This window comes from Danio aesculapii, chromosome 10 (assembly GCF_903798145.1).
Source record: "Danio aesculapii chromosome 10, fDanAes4.1, whole genome shotgun sequence".
In the NCBI taxonomy this organism is placed as follows: Eukaryota; Metazoa; Chordata; class Actinopteri; order Cypriniformes; family Danionidae; genus Danio; species Danio aesculapii.
This window is the reverse complement of record NC_079444.1, coordinates 45810826-45828913: the sequence shown is the minus strand read 5'-3', so window position 1 is coordinate 45828913 and position 18088 is coordinate 45810826. Positions and strand designations below refer to the sequence as shown.

Genomic DNA, 18088 nt, shown 5'->3' with positions numbered 1-18088 from the left:
GAACATCATGAAAATTCTATATTCAATTTAAATGGTTCAACATTTTGGTGCACAGATTAAAGCATGGTCTCATTATAAAGCAGACAGATGTCAGATTGTAGCTGAAGTGAAATATGTTGAAAAAGTTAAATAAAACAAAAGTGATGTGTGAGTTTATTAAAGCAATAAAACAATCAGTATATATTACATAACAAATATTTTACAAGTTTTAGAGCAAACTTGACAGAAAAGCAAAGCTAAATATCTGAATAAATTACATTCCAAAGTTGAAGTTGATATCTCAAAAATGAGCTTTCATTCATTTTCCTTCGGCTTAGGGGTCGCCACAGTGGAATTAACCGCCAACTATTCCAGCATATGTTTTACACTGTGGATGCCTTTCCATCTGCAACCCAGTACTGGGAAACACCCATACACACTCATTCACGCACACACACTCATTCACTACAGCCAATTTAGAGCATCAATTCCCCTATAGCACATGTGTTTGGACTGTGGTGCAGTGCAATCTGTGCTGCATCCAATGATTTTTAATGGGCTCACCTAACCCCACCCCTAACCCCACCCCTCACAGTGACATCACTCTCTCCATTAAGTGCATTGTGTCTGAGATTGCATCGCTGAGTGATGCAGTCTCAGCTTGCATCATAAAGGCTGCATCCAGATACTATTGGAGACCGGAGCACCCGGAGGAAACCCACGCCAACACAAGGAGAACATGCAAACTCCACACAGAAACACACACTGACCCAGCCGAGACTCAAACAGTGCTAACCACTGTGCCACTCTTATATTATTTTTCAAAACTTAATAATGCCTCCTGATTTACTATCATGAAACAAGTGTAATTTTCATATGTTTTGTGTTTATTCTACTAACATACACAAAAAAATAGCATGAAGCATCTTTTTTCTGCATTATACAAAAAAATGTGAGTCTTAGTGAATTTTCATTCACTTTAAAAAGAAAAATAAGATAAAAACACAGATAAAGCACACAGTTGTGTTATTGTCAACCTTTAACACTCTCAGAAATAATCAGAAATAAAGCTACGCGAGCTGTCACTGGGGTGGCATATTTACAAAAGGTACACATTTGTGCTTGAAAAGTCCAAAAGTATATATCATTACCTACACATTTTAACAGGAACCCTTTTGTACTAATTTTAGGTTCTAATTTGTACCCTTGAGATATTAATATGGAGGTTTTAGGTACAAATGTGTACTCGCTTTATTTCTGAGAGTGTTTAAAGTTTAAGAATAAGTTATTAAACAGAATCAAATATCCACATCACATTGAATAATTTCTGCATTATTTGACATTAATAATGTATTCAGTGCACTGTATATTATGGCTACATGTGTTGTAGATTATTCCTGCTTAATGAAAACTGATGAAAATGGCTGAAATGTACACACACACACACTGACACAGAGAAATTAAAAGGTTAAATTATGTGTGTGTAATTGTACAACAGAAATCATACATATCTCACACTTTAATTAATTAATATTCCACCAGAACAGCAGTTTTGTTTCATAAGCAGCCGCTGTGGCTAACAGGAAGTGGAGGCTTCTCGCTGCTCCTTCTTCCGGTGAACATTATTGGTGGTTTAAAGGCTCACATGTTTCCTGCCGTGAATGAGATAAAAGTGCAAACATGGCGGCGTGAGGAGCGGGGAGAGTGTCCGCGGAGGAGCGCTCACTGTCGGCTGTTTTACTGCGCTCATCGTGAATGCGCTCCAGCGGCCCGGAGCCTGGAGAACCGCGGACCGGAAAACCGAAAAGCCCGGCCAGAGGCGACCATGAGCGGGGTGAGGAACCAGGAGAGACCGCGGTGTGAGAGAGAGAGAGTGTGTGTGTGTGTGTGTGTGTGTGTGTGTGTGTGTGAGAGAGAGAGAGAGAGAGAGAGAGAATGGATGGGTGTGTTTGTTTGTTTGTGTGTGTGTGTGTGTGTGTGTGTGTGTGTGTGTGTGTGTGTGTGTGTGTTATTTACAGCAGAACTGAGGAACAAAGCGCTGCTCGAGGCCGCTGTGGGCGTGTGAATAATAATAATAATAATAATAATAATAATAATAATAATAATAATAACAACACTAGCTTCATCATCATAATCGTCGTTGTTCTCTTCTGTCCTGCTGCTCTTTAACTCAACACACTCACTGTATTACTGTATGATTATTAGTAGTGTTTATCATCTGCACACACCCAATAACAATGAGACTGTTTAAACTAAAGGTTAACATGTATGGCATCCTAACTAACAGCATTCACAGATGGAGTACAGTATTAATGAAGCTAATAACTTTGATTATATAACTTTGTTATTATACTTACACTTTTATTTATGTAAAAATATGATAAATATGCTTTGTTTATACACACACACATTATAAGTGAAGATTATGCATGTCTGCTGTGTAAATGCACTTATTCTTGTATTATTGTTGTTGATGTAGTATCTCTTATCTGACTCTTATGGAGAGTATAACACTATTGTTTAGTTCTGCTTACATTATAAATGTCATATCGACCTCTATCACTGATCAATAATAGAGGCAGAAACACACACAGAAGTGCTCTTCTACATCTATTACTGTAGAAATGTTCTCTTAAACTGATCAGTGTGTGTAAAAGTGTTAAATTCCTCATTTCCACTGCACATTGAGTTCAGCTTATCTGCGTTCTTGTTTTGTCAGTGTTGTTGTAGAAAGTCTGCGCCAGTAGCGTAGTGGTTAGTGTGTCGACATATAGCATCCAGGTGCTCGCTGTGACCTGAGTTTGATACTGATTACATCTGTTGTAGAAACTCTGCAGTAGCCTATTTAATCTAATTTAATGTCATTACATCTGAAATAACCTCAAAATCACAGCCAGTTCCACACCTTATCAAGTGAAAATGTAATAAACGTCACATTACATTACATTTATTATACCTAAATACTTGAAATATTAGCTTACGCATTAACCTGAGCAGCTGTTTCCCCATGCTGTCTCTGTTTCCCTGCTGCAGTGCTGTTGCTGTACTGAATATACGCTCATATCTGCTGCATGAGCACATCAGGTTCAGCTGCAGACAGAAATGCTGATCTCTCTATTCAGATGTCATCATGGTCACTCGTAATATCTGTGCTCCATTGATAATGCCTTTCTATAGTGGCCATGTGTTCGCTTAACTCTGAATCAGTCTACTCAAAGTTAATTGACCCAACTCAGATCAGCTACTCTGAAACCCAAAACTCTGAGTTTTCATCTCTCGGTACGTCGGTTGAACCTCCTTACTGAAACAGGCCCATGATCTGCAGTCTCAGCTCTGCTCCACTGTGTGTTGTTGTACTTCTGCATCTGTAATGTGTGTGTGTGTGTGTGTGTGTGTGCGTGCGCGCAGGACGTCCTGTGTAACGGACACTCGGCGTTTCACCGCCTGCTGAAGCACAGCAGCTCCAGAACTCATGAAGCGCTCGCTGTGAAGATCATCCAGGAGAACAAAACCACACGCCTGTTCTGCACAGCGCCTGAGCGTAAGTGTGTGTGTGTGTGTGTGTGTGTTCTGCGCAGTGTCCAAAATGCCAGTGATTTTGAGTTCCACCACAGCATGACGTAAGGAGTGTGGTTTTCCCCGCCCACAGAATTGATTGACAGGCACATATTAACATGTCTCCATAGTAACGTGTATAAACATGTCCACAGAACACAGTGGGCATATTCAGCAGGTATAATGAAGGATCTGATGGGTATCTGGAGCTGAAGCTTTACAGACACACTCTGGAGACACCAAACACTGATCTCACATCTTGTAGGAGGAGTCAAGCAGGAGCCTTTAACTGACTGTAGAGTGTGTGTTCAGTCTGACCTGTGTGTGTGTGTGTGTGTGTGTGTGTGTGTGTGTCTGTGTTCAGCCAGGAGAGACGGTGGTGTAAATGGAGAGTTCCTCCTCAACAGTGCAGAGCTGCAGGACGAGCAGACGCTTCCACTGCACTGCATCCACAGCACCGCTGACATCACTTCCTCTAAACACAGGAAGCCAGCCCGCCGCAAAGTCAAGAGGTCCACCAAGCGAGCGTAAGAGGAGAGCAGCATTATCACACCTCATTTCTCCACACTGAGACATTTGGGCATTAAAAATATTAGAGTATATACAGACAAAACTATTCACCCTCCTGTGAATAATAATCATAATAATAATAATAATAATCTATAATAATTATTATTATTATTCAGATATGTAATGTAGAGATGATTTATTTGAACATTTTAAACTAAAATTCACTGAAGGGCAAATCATTTTAACTGCATGAATACATTTGAACTATATTAATGAAATGGGTACACAGAAAAACATTTATTACTAGTAAAAATAAACTAAAAACCCAGCTAGATCTCAGTTAAGGTACTAAAATAAAACTTCAACGACTACACTGCCCGGCCACTTTATTAGGTACACCTCATTAGTACCGGGTCGGACCCCCTTTTGCCTTCAGAACCGCCTTTAATCCTTCATGTCAGAGATTCAACAAGCTACTGGAAATATTCCTCAGAGATTTTGCTCCATATTGACATGATAGCATCACACAGTTGCTGCAGATTTGTCGGCTGCACATCCATGATGCCAATCTCCCGTTCCACCACATCCCAAAGGTGCTCTATTGGATTGAGCTCTGGTGACTGTGGAGGCCATTTGAGTACAGTGAACTCATTGTCATGTTGAAGAAACCAGTCTGAGATGATTGGTGCTTTATGACATGGTGCGTTATCCTGCTGGAAGTAGCCATCAGAAGATGGAGACACTGTGCTCATAAAGGGATGGACATGGTCAGCAACAATACTCAGGTAGGCTGTGGTGTTGACACCATGCTCAATTGGTACTAATGGACCCAAAGAAAATCTCCCCCACACCATTACACCACCACCAGCAGCCTGAACCGCTGATACAAGGCAGGATGGATCCATGCTTTCTAAATGCATTGAGTTGCTGCCATGTGATTGGATGATTAGAAATGTGGACTAAGCTGAGCAGTTGAACTGGTGTACCTAATATAGTGGCCGGTGAGCGTATTTAGACAAAAAATGTGTTTTATGCTTTATTTTTATCATTTAAAATGCAATAATTTTATTTATTATTTAAATATACCCTATTTTGACCTTTAAGTTTTACAAAAAAAGTAACTAAAGTAAGAAGTTTATTTCTATATCACATTGTACAATGGTAATTCAAAGTGCTTTACATAAACTAGAATAAAAGAAACCTCAAATACGAGTATATAAGACATAAAATAACATCCTCAATTATTCCAGTCTACTTATGTACATTTCACACCGCACATTTCCTTTTCTGTGTGTTATAGTGAGTTTTCTTTAAGCGCTCATTATCATCTGATGGTCTGAATCACTGGTGTAAATCCTCATATTAATGTTTCTCTCTTTAATGGTGATGATTCTCCTCTCTCAGTGGTGAGAGCAAGAGTCCTCCAAACAGGAAGGTCACCGATTATTTCCCCATCAGGAGAAGCTCCAGAAAGAGCAAGAGTGAACTGAAGGTGAAGCACAGATCAGATCAGCTGGTTATCATCCATTACATCAATATTAAACTCAGACTCATATTAAACCAAACATCCTTCATCCAGCTGAACACCAGTAACACTGAGAAGCTGACATTTATAGGTAATGTGTGTGTGTGTGTGTGTGTGTGTGTGTGTACAGTATGAAGAGAAGCAGCATATCGACACACTGATCAGCAATGGCATTGAGGACGGGATGATGGTAAAGCAGTTTCTCCGTCAGATCTCTTTAATGCAGTGTGTGTGTGTGTATTAAAAGTGTGTGTGTGTGTGCGTGTGTGTGTATGTGTGTTTTGCGCAGGTGCGCTTCATCGAGGGGAAGGGTCGTGGAGTTTTCGCCACGCAGCCGTTCCAGAAGGGTCAGTATGTGGTGGAATATCACGGAGATCTGCTGCAGATCACAGACGCCAAGCAGAGAGAGGCTCTATACGCACAAGACCCCTCCACCGGCTGCTACATGTACTACTTCCAGTATCTCAGCAAAACATACTGGTATGACACTGACACACTTCTGCAGTCACTCTTTATTCTCATTAGGGATTTCTGGAAGGTTTTTATAGGAATTCTGCAGTAATCCTCAGGCCTTTCTAAACATTTTCAGGTCAGTTTATTGACATTGAGTTTATTAATGGGCCCCCCTTTAGGACACAGGGGTCAAACACTGTTCCTGGAGGGCCACCGCTCTGCACAGTTTAGTTCCAACATGCTCGCCTGTAGGTTTCAAACAAGCCTGCAGGACACACTTAGTCTGATCAGGGGTCTGTTCTTCGTGTGTGGATTACTCCATTATCTGGATTTGGTTCTTGATGATCTGACATGATCCAGGATCGTTTCGTTCCTCAAAACTCTTCTGAGAGTTGTTGTCATAGTAACAGGTCTGGCAGCTCAAACCTGCTCTGGAGCAGCAGCTGACCTCATATAAACAGGTTTAGATCGGGTCAGTTCCAGCAGAGGTAATAGTGAAAGTCTGAACTGAAGGCTGATATTTCCTTACAGTAGTAGTTATAGACACTTGGGAAAATAGTTAAAACAAATACAAATAAAAATATATATAGTTTGTTTAAAGAATATATATAAATCAAACTTGTGCAATCTGCTCTGAGAAATGGGGTCACGGGGTGGTTCTTCCCAAGGGGTTCACAGAGAACATCTATTAATCTGGACTTTTAGATCCAAACATGTATGATTTTAAGGTCGCAGCTTTAGTTCAGTTTGTGTATAATAATAGACATGCACAATATTCCACTGTTTTCTTGAAGGACTAGTCATTTCTGCAGTCATGCACATGTTTTGATGGCTAATATGACGGTGACTTGATGCTTCAGACACCATTAACAATATCAAATGGCTTTTTTTGATGCAACATTATTTACACAGCCAGTCTACGGCTGATTGAGAAACTTGACTAGGCCTGGGCTACTGTAATAAAAGAATCCTCTAATGTAAAACTAAACCAGTCCCTGAATACTCTCGACACACGAGTGTAAAGGCTACAGATCACGACAGATGTGGAGAGTTATCATGTGTCATATTTACCAAACCGTTTAACACCAATGTTCTATAATTGTGCTCACGTGGATAATTAAATATTAATCAGATGATGTCATCACGCTGCTGTGCCGTCAGCCAATCACTGCATTGCTGATCATGATTTGGAGGATGGATAGATCTGTCCTTCACAACACACACAGATCTCAGATCAGTTCATCCAGACATTTAAATCTGATTCATGAACTTGTTTGAAGAAGCAAATTAGCCAGAGATCAGTTATCAGGATGAACATCATCAACTTGGATCATTTAAGCGAGGTGTGAAGAACAGAGCCCTGGTGTGTTTAATTAGGGTTGGAGTTAAACAGTTTTTAAGTTTGACACTCATGCTTTAGGAAATGAATGGGAACTGATCAAAGTCAAAGCATTGTTTAGTTATAAATGGCAGCAGATTAAATTAAACTTGATCTCCATGCATTTTCTGACTTTGACTAAATGTTTTGACTGAAGTCTTTTTTTTTTTTCATATTAAATCTCACGATTGGAGTCTTTATTAGTTGTCAAATTCAGTCATCTTTTTCCCCACTGAACTCTTACTTTTTATTTTAAGATTACGTTTGAAATTTTCAGCAAAAGCTTTAATCACTGCAGTTTAAATCTCACAATTCAGACTTTTTATTCATTTATTTTTAATAAAATTGACCTTTGCGGATTCTAATTGGTCTCTTATTTTCCATGCTTTTTTATTTCCCTCCATCAGTGTTTTTTGTTTTTTATTTATTTTATTTTTCTTTTTTCTCGCAAATATCCATTCTTCTATTTTTATTTTCCTTGCAAATCTAGTGATTGACTTAATAAAAGTGCAAATTGGCAAAAGTCAAAATTCTAATTTATAGGCTTAATTTTGGTCAGAATTTAAACTTTAAAAATAAATTATTGGCAGCACAATTAAAAAAATAATAATAATATTAATTAATATATATATATATATACTGTAGTTCAGTGGTGTCCCACTGTGGCCTCACAGCAGGAAGATTGCTGATTCGAGTCTCAGCTAGGTCAGTTGGCCTTTCTGTGTGGAGTTTGCCGTAGTGTATGTTTGAGAATGAGTGTGTATGGGTGTTTCCCAGTACTGGGTTGCAGCTGGAAGGGCATCTGCTGTGTAAAACATATGCTGGAATAGTCCCAGATTAATAAAGGGACTAAGCTGAAGGAGAATGAATGAAATGTAAAAGCTCATCATTTATTTTCTGACACATCTCTAGATTTGGACTTTTCCAGTGCAGTTCAGACTGTTTTTTTTTTTTTAATATATTTGACTGTTTCCTGATTTTCCTGCATTTCAGACTGTTTTTTTCTGTCTCTCCGTCAGTGTGGACGCTACAAAAGAGTCGGATCGGCTGGGCCGGCTCATCAACCACAGTAAAAACGGGAACTGTCAAACTAAACTGCACGCCATCGCTGGAAAACCTCACCTGATCCTAGTGGCGTCCAGAGACATCCAGGAAGGAGAAGAGCTGCTGTACGATTACGGCGACCGCAGTAAATCCTCCATCGAGGCGCACCCGTGGCTCAAACATTAACACCGTCTCTCATCTAGACCCTTTTAATTGAATTATTGCCTTAGGAAACAGAATGTCGGGGCTAGTGAGTGTTACACATGGTAGATTTGCGGTACTGTCCTACTTTTAAGATATTTATCCTGCTCTATGACATGCTAGTTTCGGCACATTTTCTTTTTTTGTATGTTTTATATATTGGTAGATCAGTGCTTCCAAAGCATGCAGTTATAGTCCAACTTTCTGCATTTTTATAAAGGGTTTTCTTAATCTAATGTAAGGTAGTTTAGAGGCTTAGCAATAATTATTTATGATGCCCAAACATTTGTGTTTGAAGCAGAAAGCCGGAGATGCTAACTAACAAAAGTAGGAGCGGCGTTTTAAAAATAAGGTTCAGAAAACTGGAATGTGAAAGCTAACTTTGATATCATTTGAAGCGTTAACGTTGTGCAAATGAGTGTGTCGTGATTAATCTGAACAAAAACTGTATATCTGTTACACACAATGACCAAACGCTCCTACGGAAGCAGTTCCAGTCCATCTGTTTGATGACGATGATGATGATGATGATGGTTAAATAAATGATTTTATGCAATGACTGCTGCTGTTGTCATTTACAGTTTATTTTAGCACTGATAATCATGCTCTGCAGTTGGAGAAAATAAACCCACTACTGTTTAATAGCAAAAAATAACAATTCCTGAGCACAAAACAAGATATTCTGAAGAATACTGTGCAAAAATCAGCCATTGATGACATCTATAGTAGGAACAAGTAATAATACTACTGAAGCCAATGGCTGTTTTCTTCCATAACAACAGAAGAAACTCAAACAGGTTTGGAAAAATAGTTTAAATAATGGCAGAATTTTAATATTTAGGTGAACTGTCCTTTTAATAAATGATCTCACAACATTTACATTTCCCCTTCCCTCCAGTGCAGTTCTATTTGTCTAAAACGATGGTCTCAAACTCAATTCCTGGAGAGCCACAGCTCTGCACAGTTCAGCTCACACCTGCTTAATAATCTACTAGTCTTGAATACCGTGATTAGTTGGATCAGCTGTGTTTGATTAGGGTTGGAGCAAAACTGTGCAGAGCTGCAGCCCTCCAGAAATCCAGTTTGAGACCCATGGTCTAAAACAACAATAATTCTAAAAGTAGTAACAATACAATAATAGAATTGGGCATGAGGTGGCAAGTGCACTTCCTAGCAGCTTTCAAGTTAAAAATTGAGGACACAATTTAATGTCCATTCATTGTTGATATGTACTATTATATATATATATATTATAGATAGTCTCAAACTCTGCAGAGTTCAACTCCAACCACCTCCAACTCAGATCTGCTTTATAGTCTCTGGTACCCTTGAACCATACCTGTCAACCCTCCCGTTTTTCCCAGGATTCTCCCGTATTTTACAGTTCTATCCCATTATCATCCCGTAAAGGAATTTTCCTGTATTTTCAGTCTTTCTCTGAAGGGTGGCAAATAAACATTAAAAACCCAATCCTCTCTATACGCAACCCATACCGCTGAACCACCAGGGCCGCCCCTTGCTCTTAAATGCGAGTCTGTTCTGCGATTTCATTTTATTTAGGCATGAAAACACTTTGAAATAAATATAAAAACAGCGGGATTCCCTTCTTTTTCATTACAGGCGCCACATAATAATAATTAATATCGCACATAATTAATAACAACATCTAAAGATGTCGATCTTGGTGTTGTTTTTTTAAACGCAACTAATTTTGTCCTAAATGAGCATACAAATTTAGGAAAGCAGTCGAATGCTTTTTAACGTTAGATGTGTGGATATTTAAAGTGACAGCTGTTATTTAATATAATCAAACGAAAAATCTAAATAAATGAGAGATTCATTCGTTTAATCAGAATGTGTGAGTTATACAGTGAAGAAAAGGTTAATAAGATTCGATAACGTGATTCTGTTTCTTTATAATAGCTATTCATTTTCTGAACTGTTTGCTAATTTATTTGCTGCTAATGTATACTATTTATTTTTTCTTTTGTAAATAATAATAATAATAATGATAAATAAAACATATTACGCATCATGTAACTTATATACAATGAAAGTGCTCCAGAAGAACATATTTAGTAATTAGGGGGGGGGGGGGGGGGTATAGCTTATTCTCACATCCCAATGTTGACAGGTATGCCTTTAACACCTTGATTAGTTAGATCTGCTGTTTGATTCCAGAGCTGACTCATCACATTTTGTCCATAATAGTACTTATTTGTTACCTCAAATATTTATCCTTCAAATCACACAATCACACGATTTTACACATTTAATAAGAAGTTTTTACACAATTTCCAACAGAATCACGTTTGGTAACATCACTTAATCTGTAATATAATTTAATAGCTCGCACAGCTCCGAATACGTGCGCCATTTTGTTTTGTGAATATATCTGTATACTGAGATGATTTCACCGATAGTTTGACAATTTGATTACTTTAAACATTACAGTAGAATCTTCAATCCCATTCAATCTGGTTTCTACGTACAGTAAATAAGTTTTAAGCATTTAATTTAACGCTGAGATTAACAAAGGACGCCTCGAGGACAGCTTTGCGCGGGAAGCAGCTCAGGCTCTGTGACGTCACAGAGACGCGCGCGCGGCCCCTTAAACAGCACAGCCTCGGTTTCCGCACGGGCATTTGAAGACAGCGCGCACACTCAAGGTTTGTTATGATACGTTTACATCACTGTACTGTTAAAATAATATGATCTGCGGTCATTATCAAGGTTTAAAAATGAAATATGAACAGGATGCAAACAGATAACAGCACGTGAAGTTTTAAACGAGCGTTGTTTTGGTAACAGAGATATCCTAAAACATACGAGTAATCTGAGCATTGAAAATACCCACACACGGAAACAAATACTATAGTAAAATGTATTATACTGTATATATTACAGCATTTACTTTATTAACCAATGCTCCAGCGTACTGTAGTATTAAATGTAGTGAACTGATAAATACTGTAGTGTACTTTAGTTTTACTACAGTAAACTGCGTTGTATTGACGTATAATGTACCCCATCGTTGTAGAGAACTACAGTGTTGGGTCATTTGTTTTAGAGAACTACAGTGTTGGGTCATTTGTTTTAGAGAACTACAGTGTTGGGTCATTTGTTTTAGAGAACTACAGTGTTGGGTCATTTGTTTTAGAGAACTACAGTGTTGGGTCATTTGTTTTAGAGAACTACAGTGTTGGGTCATTTGTTTATGTCACTTTAGTTGGTTAACAATAGCAATACAATAATTCAAGTACTTTACTTTAGTATTGTTTAAACCACTACAGTATTTACTACAAATTGATCTAGTATATTTTTCTGTGGTCATTTTGTTTGTTTGGACTCCAATAATTAATAATTCACCCATAATAATCATCAAAAGCCCTGTGTTTACTGCGTATATATACATTTTTCATCATTTTTTTCATATTTATTTTGTGTTGTCACTTTATGTACACTGGAAGAACAAACAAACTAGAACAAACATTCATTCATTTTATTTTTGGCTTAGTGCCTTTATTAATCTGGGTTCACCACAGCGGAATGAACCGCCAACTTATCCAGCATATGTTTTATGCAGATGACCTTCCAGCTGCAACCTATCACTGGGAAACACCCATACACACTCATTCTCACACATACACTGCAGACAATTAAGCCTACCCAATTGCCCTATAGCGCATGTGTTTGGACTGTGTGGGGGAAACCGGAGCACCCAGAGGAAACCCACACCAACACGGGGAGAACATGCAAACTCCACACAGAAACACCAACTGACCCAGCCAAGACTAAAACTAGCGACCTTCTTGCTCTAAGGCGACAGCACTACCCACTGCGCTACCGCGTCACATAGAACAAACATGATTGATTTTATTAGATAATTCTGCATTTATGAGGGAAAAGCTTGCTTATGGATGTGACACTTTAGCGTTATGGTTGTGACCGATGTGAATTTGCCACTCGTGTGACTTTGGTAACTCAAATATAATAGTTTGAAACACTGACAGAGGTGTTTTTGAGTATTTTAAAGCGCTGTATAATACTTGATTACACAAATCTAGACACTGTTTTGGTGAACTTTTTCCATGGCAAGGTTGACATTTGCATGGGATTGCTCGTATAGCATTATTGCTATAGCTGTTTGGATCTAGTGTGCAGCCCTGTTGAGTGTTTGGGAGAGAAACTTCTGAAAGTAATGCATTATAATACAGAGCTACTGCCCAAAAGAGTGATCAGTTGCTTTACTTGGTTAGTGTTTATGGTGAGTGATGTGTTGTGTTACTTTTTCTGACCTGTCTGAGGCTTGATCTCTATAACATTAATAGAGGAGCTCTGCACTGAACAACACACTGCATAACCTTCATTACCTCTACAAACACGTCAATATTACTGACATGGGATGATCACCGTTTTCAAGGTTTACCGCGGTTTAAAAAAGTCAAGTTTTAAAACCACCAAAACTTTGTTCCACCGTTCATACGGTGCGTGTTTTTTATTTTATTGACGTGTTTTACAACTATTTCATTTAGTTTTTTAGGACAACAGTATCTCTGGCTGAAAAGGAACCCCTATATCAGCTACTGTTCCAAAAGATTTCAAATGCCTCTTAAAACATATATTGTGTTCAATAGGTAAAAAATGTTTATTACCCAGACATATTTTAGAGCAGTGATCACAATACCATAAAAAATACCGATATTTTTATCAAAGGTTATCATACCGTCAGAATCTTATACCGGCCCATGCCTAATGTAGGCTAATGTTATCTTCTGAGCTCTCCCAGAGCTCTACATGCTGTATATACAGAGTAATGACAGTAACGCAGTGTGCTTGTTGCCTTCAGCCTTATTAGTGCAGTAAATCAGCGTGCTCGAGTCTGTAATCCTGTTCTTCATGTGTTCAGAATAATGAGAATATCTCCAGCACTGCAGAAATGTAAGCCAGAGTCGTCCTGCTGTCTGTTCCTGCAGTCTCTCATCAGTTCCAGATTCAACGCTCAGTTTAATTCAGCTCTTTATTTAGTAAACGATAATTAATTAAACTTGCATTACAATATTTAACAAATATTATGACATGATTAAGTAATGTGTCACTTTACTAATTTCTTAAGTCATGTAGAGTTGCAGTCAGAATTATTAGCCCCCCTGTTTATTTTTACCCCCAATTTCTGTTTAACGAGGAGAAGATTTTAATACATCTCTAATCATAATAGTGTTAATAACTCATCTCTAATCATAACAGTGTTAATAACTCATCTCTGATCATAACAGTGTTAATAACTCATCTCTGATCATAACAGTGTTAATAACTCATCTCTGATCATAACAGTGTTAATAACTCATCTCTGATCATAATAGTGTTAATAACTCATCTCTGATCATAACAGTGTTAATAACTCATCTCTAATCATAACAGTGTTAATAACTCATCTCTGATCATAACAGTGTTAATAACTCATCTCTAATCAGAACAGTGTTAATAACTCATCTCTGATCATAACAGTGTTAATAACTCGTCTCTAATAACTGATTTATTTTCTCTTTGTCATGATGACAGTAAATAATATTAGACTAGATATTCTTCAAGACACTAGTATTCAGCTTAAAGTGACATTTAAAGGCTTCACTAGGGTAATTAGGGTAAAGTTAGGGTAATTAGGCAAGTCGTTGTATAACAGTGGTTTATTCTGGAGACAATCCAACACTAATATTGCTGAAGGGGGCTAATAATATTGAGCTTAAAATGGGTTTAAAACTATTAAAAACTGCTTTTATTCTAGCTGAAATAAAACAAATAAGACTTTCTCCAGAAGAACAAATATTAGAGGAAATACTGTGAGAAATTCCTCAATCTGTTCAACATCATTTGGGAAATATTTATAGGGGGTTAATAATTCTGACCTCATCTGTACATCATCTCGTGTTTTATCTGTAATGTGTTCCCCCAACTCTGTCTCCTGAGCGTGATGATTAACGCTGTGTTGTTCAGATGGAGTGGAGTCCAGTGGCGAAGGTGTACGACCCTCTGAAAGCGGGCAGCATTGATGGCACAGACGTGGAACCTCACGATGCGGGGGTGTGGCGGGCGATGCTGGCGCGCTATAAACCCAACAGAGGAGTCTGCGGAGACCCTGACCTCACGCTGTTCGTGGCCCGCCTCAACCCGCAGACCACCGAAGAAAAGCTCCAAGACGTCTTCTCCAAGTTCGGGGACATCCGGAGGTAGGCCTGTGGTTTTAATTCAGCGAGTCAGCTTGAAATCTAAATTCACAAGCTGTGTTTTGCTAGCTCACATGCGAATGATCACTCACAATAATTAATCAGGGCAAGTTAATCCAACGTCTGCTTTGGTAATCTTCAATCAAAATCTGAGCATCTGTGTTTGGATTGGCTCCTTCTGTTGATGTCAACCTGAGCGTTTCCATAGCAACTGCATATTAATCTCATCCATCGCATTCATTCATTCATTCTCCTTCTGCTTAGTCCCTTTATTCATTAGGGGTCGCCACAGCGGAATGAACCGCCAACTATTCCAGCACCTTCCAGCTGCAACCCATCACTGGGAAACACCCATACACACTCAATGACACACACACACTCATACACTATGGCCAATTTAGTTGTAATAATCAGGATAAAGTAGATCCAGTCGGTTGTTTTCTCAGAATAAAGCCTTCAGGCTGCTGATAAACCTGTCTGCCTTTATTCTGAGATAACAACCGTCTGCATTAGGGCTGCACAACATATTGTTTGAGCATCGACATCTGTGCGTCTGCTATAGTCACGCCGCAGCATATGCAGTGTTGAGTTATGAATATAGGTGTCCAGAATCCACAGGTCAAATATATTTGGACACACTGCAGAACTGAACCATTTTAGAGTGACAGTTTTAAATCTCCATGTGTTTTAAGGCCCAAGTAAACAGTTTAAGAGTTTAAAGCATTATAAAAGAACATAAAGAGCATGAAGTTTAAAAGAAATCAGATTATATGATCAAGACTATGCAGTGCTCTTACATCTGTATTAAGTCTTTTGTCAGAATACTGTTAAAGACTCTCCAGAACACTATAAATCACTGTTTATCTCACTTTAACATTTGCTCCATTGTGTTTATGACTGCAGTTTGTCTATTATATGTATATAATCAGTGTTGAGTAACGGCGTGACGTAATTTAATTACAAACTAAATGTGACAGTAATCTGTTACAGTTACTGAGAAAAAAAAAGAGTAATTATATTACAGTTACTTATGAACATGTTAATTACAAATGGGGAACATCTAATACTCTGGGGTATGCTGAGTAATATTAATCCGTTGCTGTGCCTGGTTTTGATATGCACGATGCCTTCTGCTGAGGCCATTTATTAAAGCGCTGCTATTCTGCTATAACTACATTTCTAAGTAGCGTCGCTACTTTCTAAATCCAAAAGCTTTTCAGTAGTGAAGCTATTTTATTAGTCAAGTAGCGCAGTAGCGTCCACACAAGCTACATTTACCGATCATTTACCGATCAATAAGTGACGGCATTCACAGAGCTGAGAGGCCTCGTGTCTATCCGATGAAATATGACTGAGAATGGCGATTTCTTCTTCTACCTGCTTTTCGGTGGTCGACAACAAACTTTATGGTGTGTTACTGCCACCTCTCAGTCTGGTCCGTGATGTCGCCAAACAATTAGGCTAACATGAGAAATTTCCTTGATGAAAAGAGGACTGAGGGAGAGGAGGTCTATATATATATATAGTTTACTGTAGTAAAGGCTGAAGTATACTATGGTAATTACTATTAGTTCATAATGGTTACTAATGATACTACATTATGTAGTGTGATTCATTAATGAAGAAGTGTAAATATATATATACAGTGTAATGCTCATTCCTGAATATTCTCCGTTACTATACATTACTATAGTAATTTAAATGTGTAATTTTAAATGTGGATGTTTTGTTTTTGCTGTTATATGCTATAATTTGTTTCTGTACGGTATAATATTATTTACAGTAAATAACTGAACTAATCAATTCTGCCTCATATGATTCATTGATTGTTTTATTGATCACTAAGATCTGATTGGCTTTGATCAATATGTTACAAGGGAGGGCGTTACGTTGCAAAACCGCCCAATTTTTCTATACCCGCCTATGTCATTTCACTCCTGCGCAATCGTTTTCCATAACCGCCCAATCTGGCAACACTGGCTTTGATTTCTAAATGAAAACTGCAAAAATAGTTTAGATGTATTATTGTATTGCAAATGCCACAAAAACCCCCCTGAACAACTACAATTTAGATTGTGTAACGGTAGTAAACTTTATTTATATATAAGTTCTGGTTTTATGGTTCTACTTTAAAATTAAATTAATCTTCATTCTGGTGATGAGAGATGTTGAGAGTCTAACAGTAAACAGAGCTACTGTAAGCTCACTCCTGCTCACTATCAATGCCTGAAAATGATTTAGTTGAAAATATCTATTAGAAATGTACAAGTAATCAAAGTAATCAGTTGCTGTACTTTTATAAAGTAATAGAAAAGGTACACTACTGATTACATTTAAAATAGAGTCATTTATAATCTTTAATCTATTACATTTCTAAAGTAACCTCCCCAACACTGTATATATGAAAATAACACATATCTATTCTACTCCCACACAAACCCTCCAAATCAATCTAAAGTGATGAGTTTCAGCTAGAGCTGTTCAAGTCATGTGCTGAAACTGTGGTGTATATAATGCAGTGTCAAAATGTTCCAATATCATGCAGCTCTAGATCTACGTCATCACTGACTTCATAATGGATTATGTGTGTGTGTGTGTGTGTGTGTGTGTGTGTGTGTGTGTGTGTGTGTGTGTGTGTGTGTGTGTGTGTGTGTGTCCACAGGCTGCGTCTGGTGCGGGACGTGGTGACGGGGTTGTCCAAACGCTACGCCTTCATCGAGTATAAAGAGGAGCGCTCGCTGAAGAGAGCCTGGCGGGACGCTAATAAGCTGATCCTGGATCAGTATGAGCTGCTGGTGGATGTGGAGCAGGAGCGAGCGCTGCCCGGCTGGAGGCCCCGGCGGCTGGGCGGAGGACAGGGCGGACAGAAGGAGTCCGGACAGCTGCGCTTCGGGGGACGAGACAGACCCTTCCGAAAGCCTATCAACCTGAGCACCAGGAGACCCGCGGAGCCCAGAGGGAGAGACACAGAGTGGGACAGGAGAGACTACAGAGACAGGAGACATGAGAGAACACACACAGAGGACAGAACACACCGACATGCATACTGACATGTGGAACCCAGAGGGAGAGAGACAGAGTGGGGACACCAGAGACTACAGAGAGAGAGAGGAGACATGACAGAACACACTGACAGACCACTTCAGTGACTCTCTGTTCATACAGCAGATATTTCTGACGACTCTTGTGAATGCTTTGAAATAAAAGTGTATCCTGATG

General features: G+C 38.7%; 2 protein-coding genes across 2 annotated transcripts; both read left to right on the top strand.

Moving 5' to 3' along the window:
- Positions 1-1588: 1588 nt before the first annotated feature.
- Positions 1589-9204, top strand: kmt5aa (lysine methyltransferase 5Aa). Its single transcript, XM_056467296.1, has 7 exons — positions 1589-1813; positions 3388-3520; positions 3899-4061; positions 5449-5536; positions 5700-5759; positions 5859-6049; positions 8420-9204. Exons 1-7 carry the CDS (start codon positions 1625-1627, stop codon positions 8628-8630), a joined length of 1035 nt encoding a protein of 344 aa, XP_056323271.1. The 5' UTR covers positions 1589-1624; the 3' UTR covers positions 8631-9204.
- A 2041-nt stretch (positions 9205-11245) lies between these two features.
- On the top strand, positions 11246-18088 carry snrnp35 (small nuclear ribonucleoprotein 35 (U11/U12)). The gene is made up of 3 exons (XM_056466864.1): positions 11246-11314; positions 14640-14872; positions 17532-18088. Exons 2-3 carry the CDS (start codon positions 14640-14642, stop codon positions 17917-17919), a joined length of 621 nt encoding a protein of 206 aa, XP_056322839.1. The 5' UTR covers positions 11246-11314; the 3' UTR covers positions 17920-18088.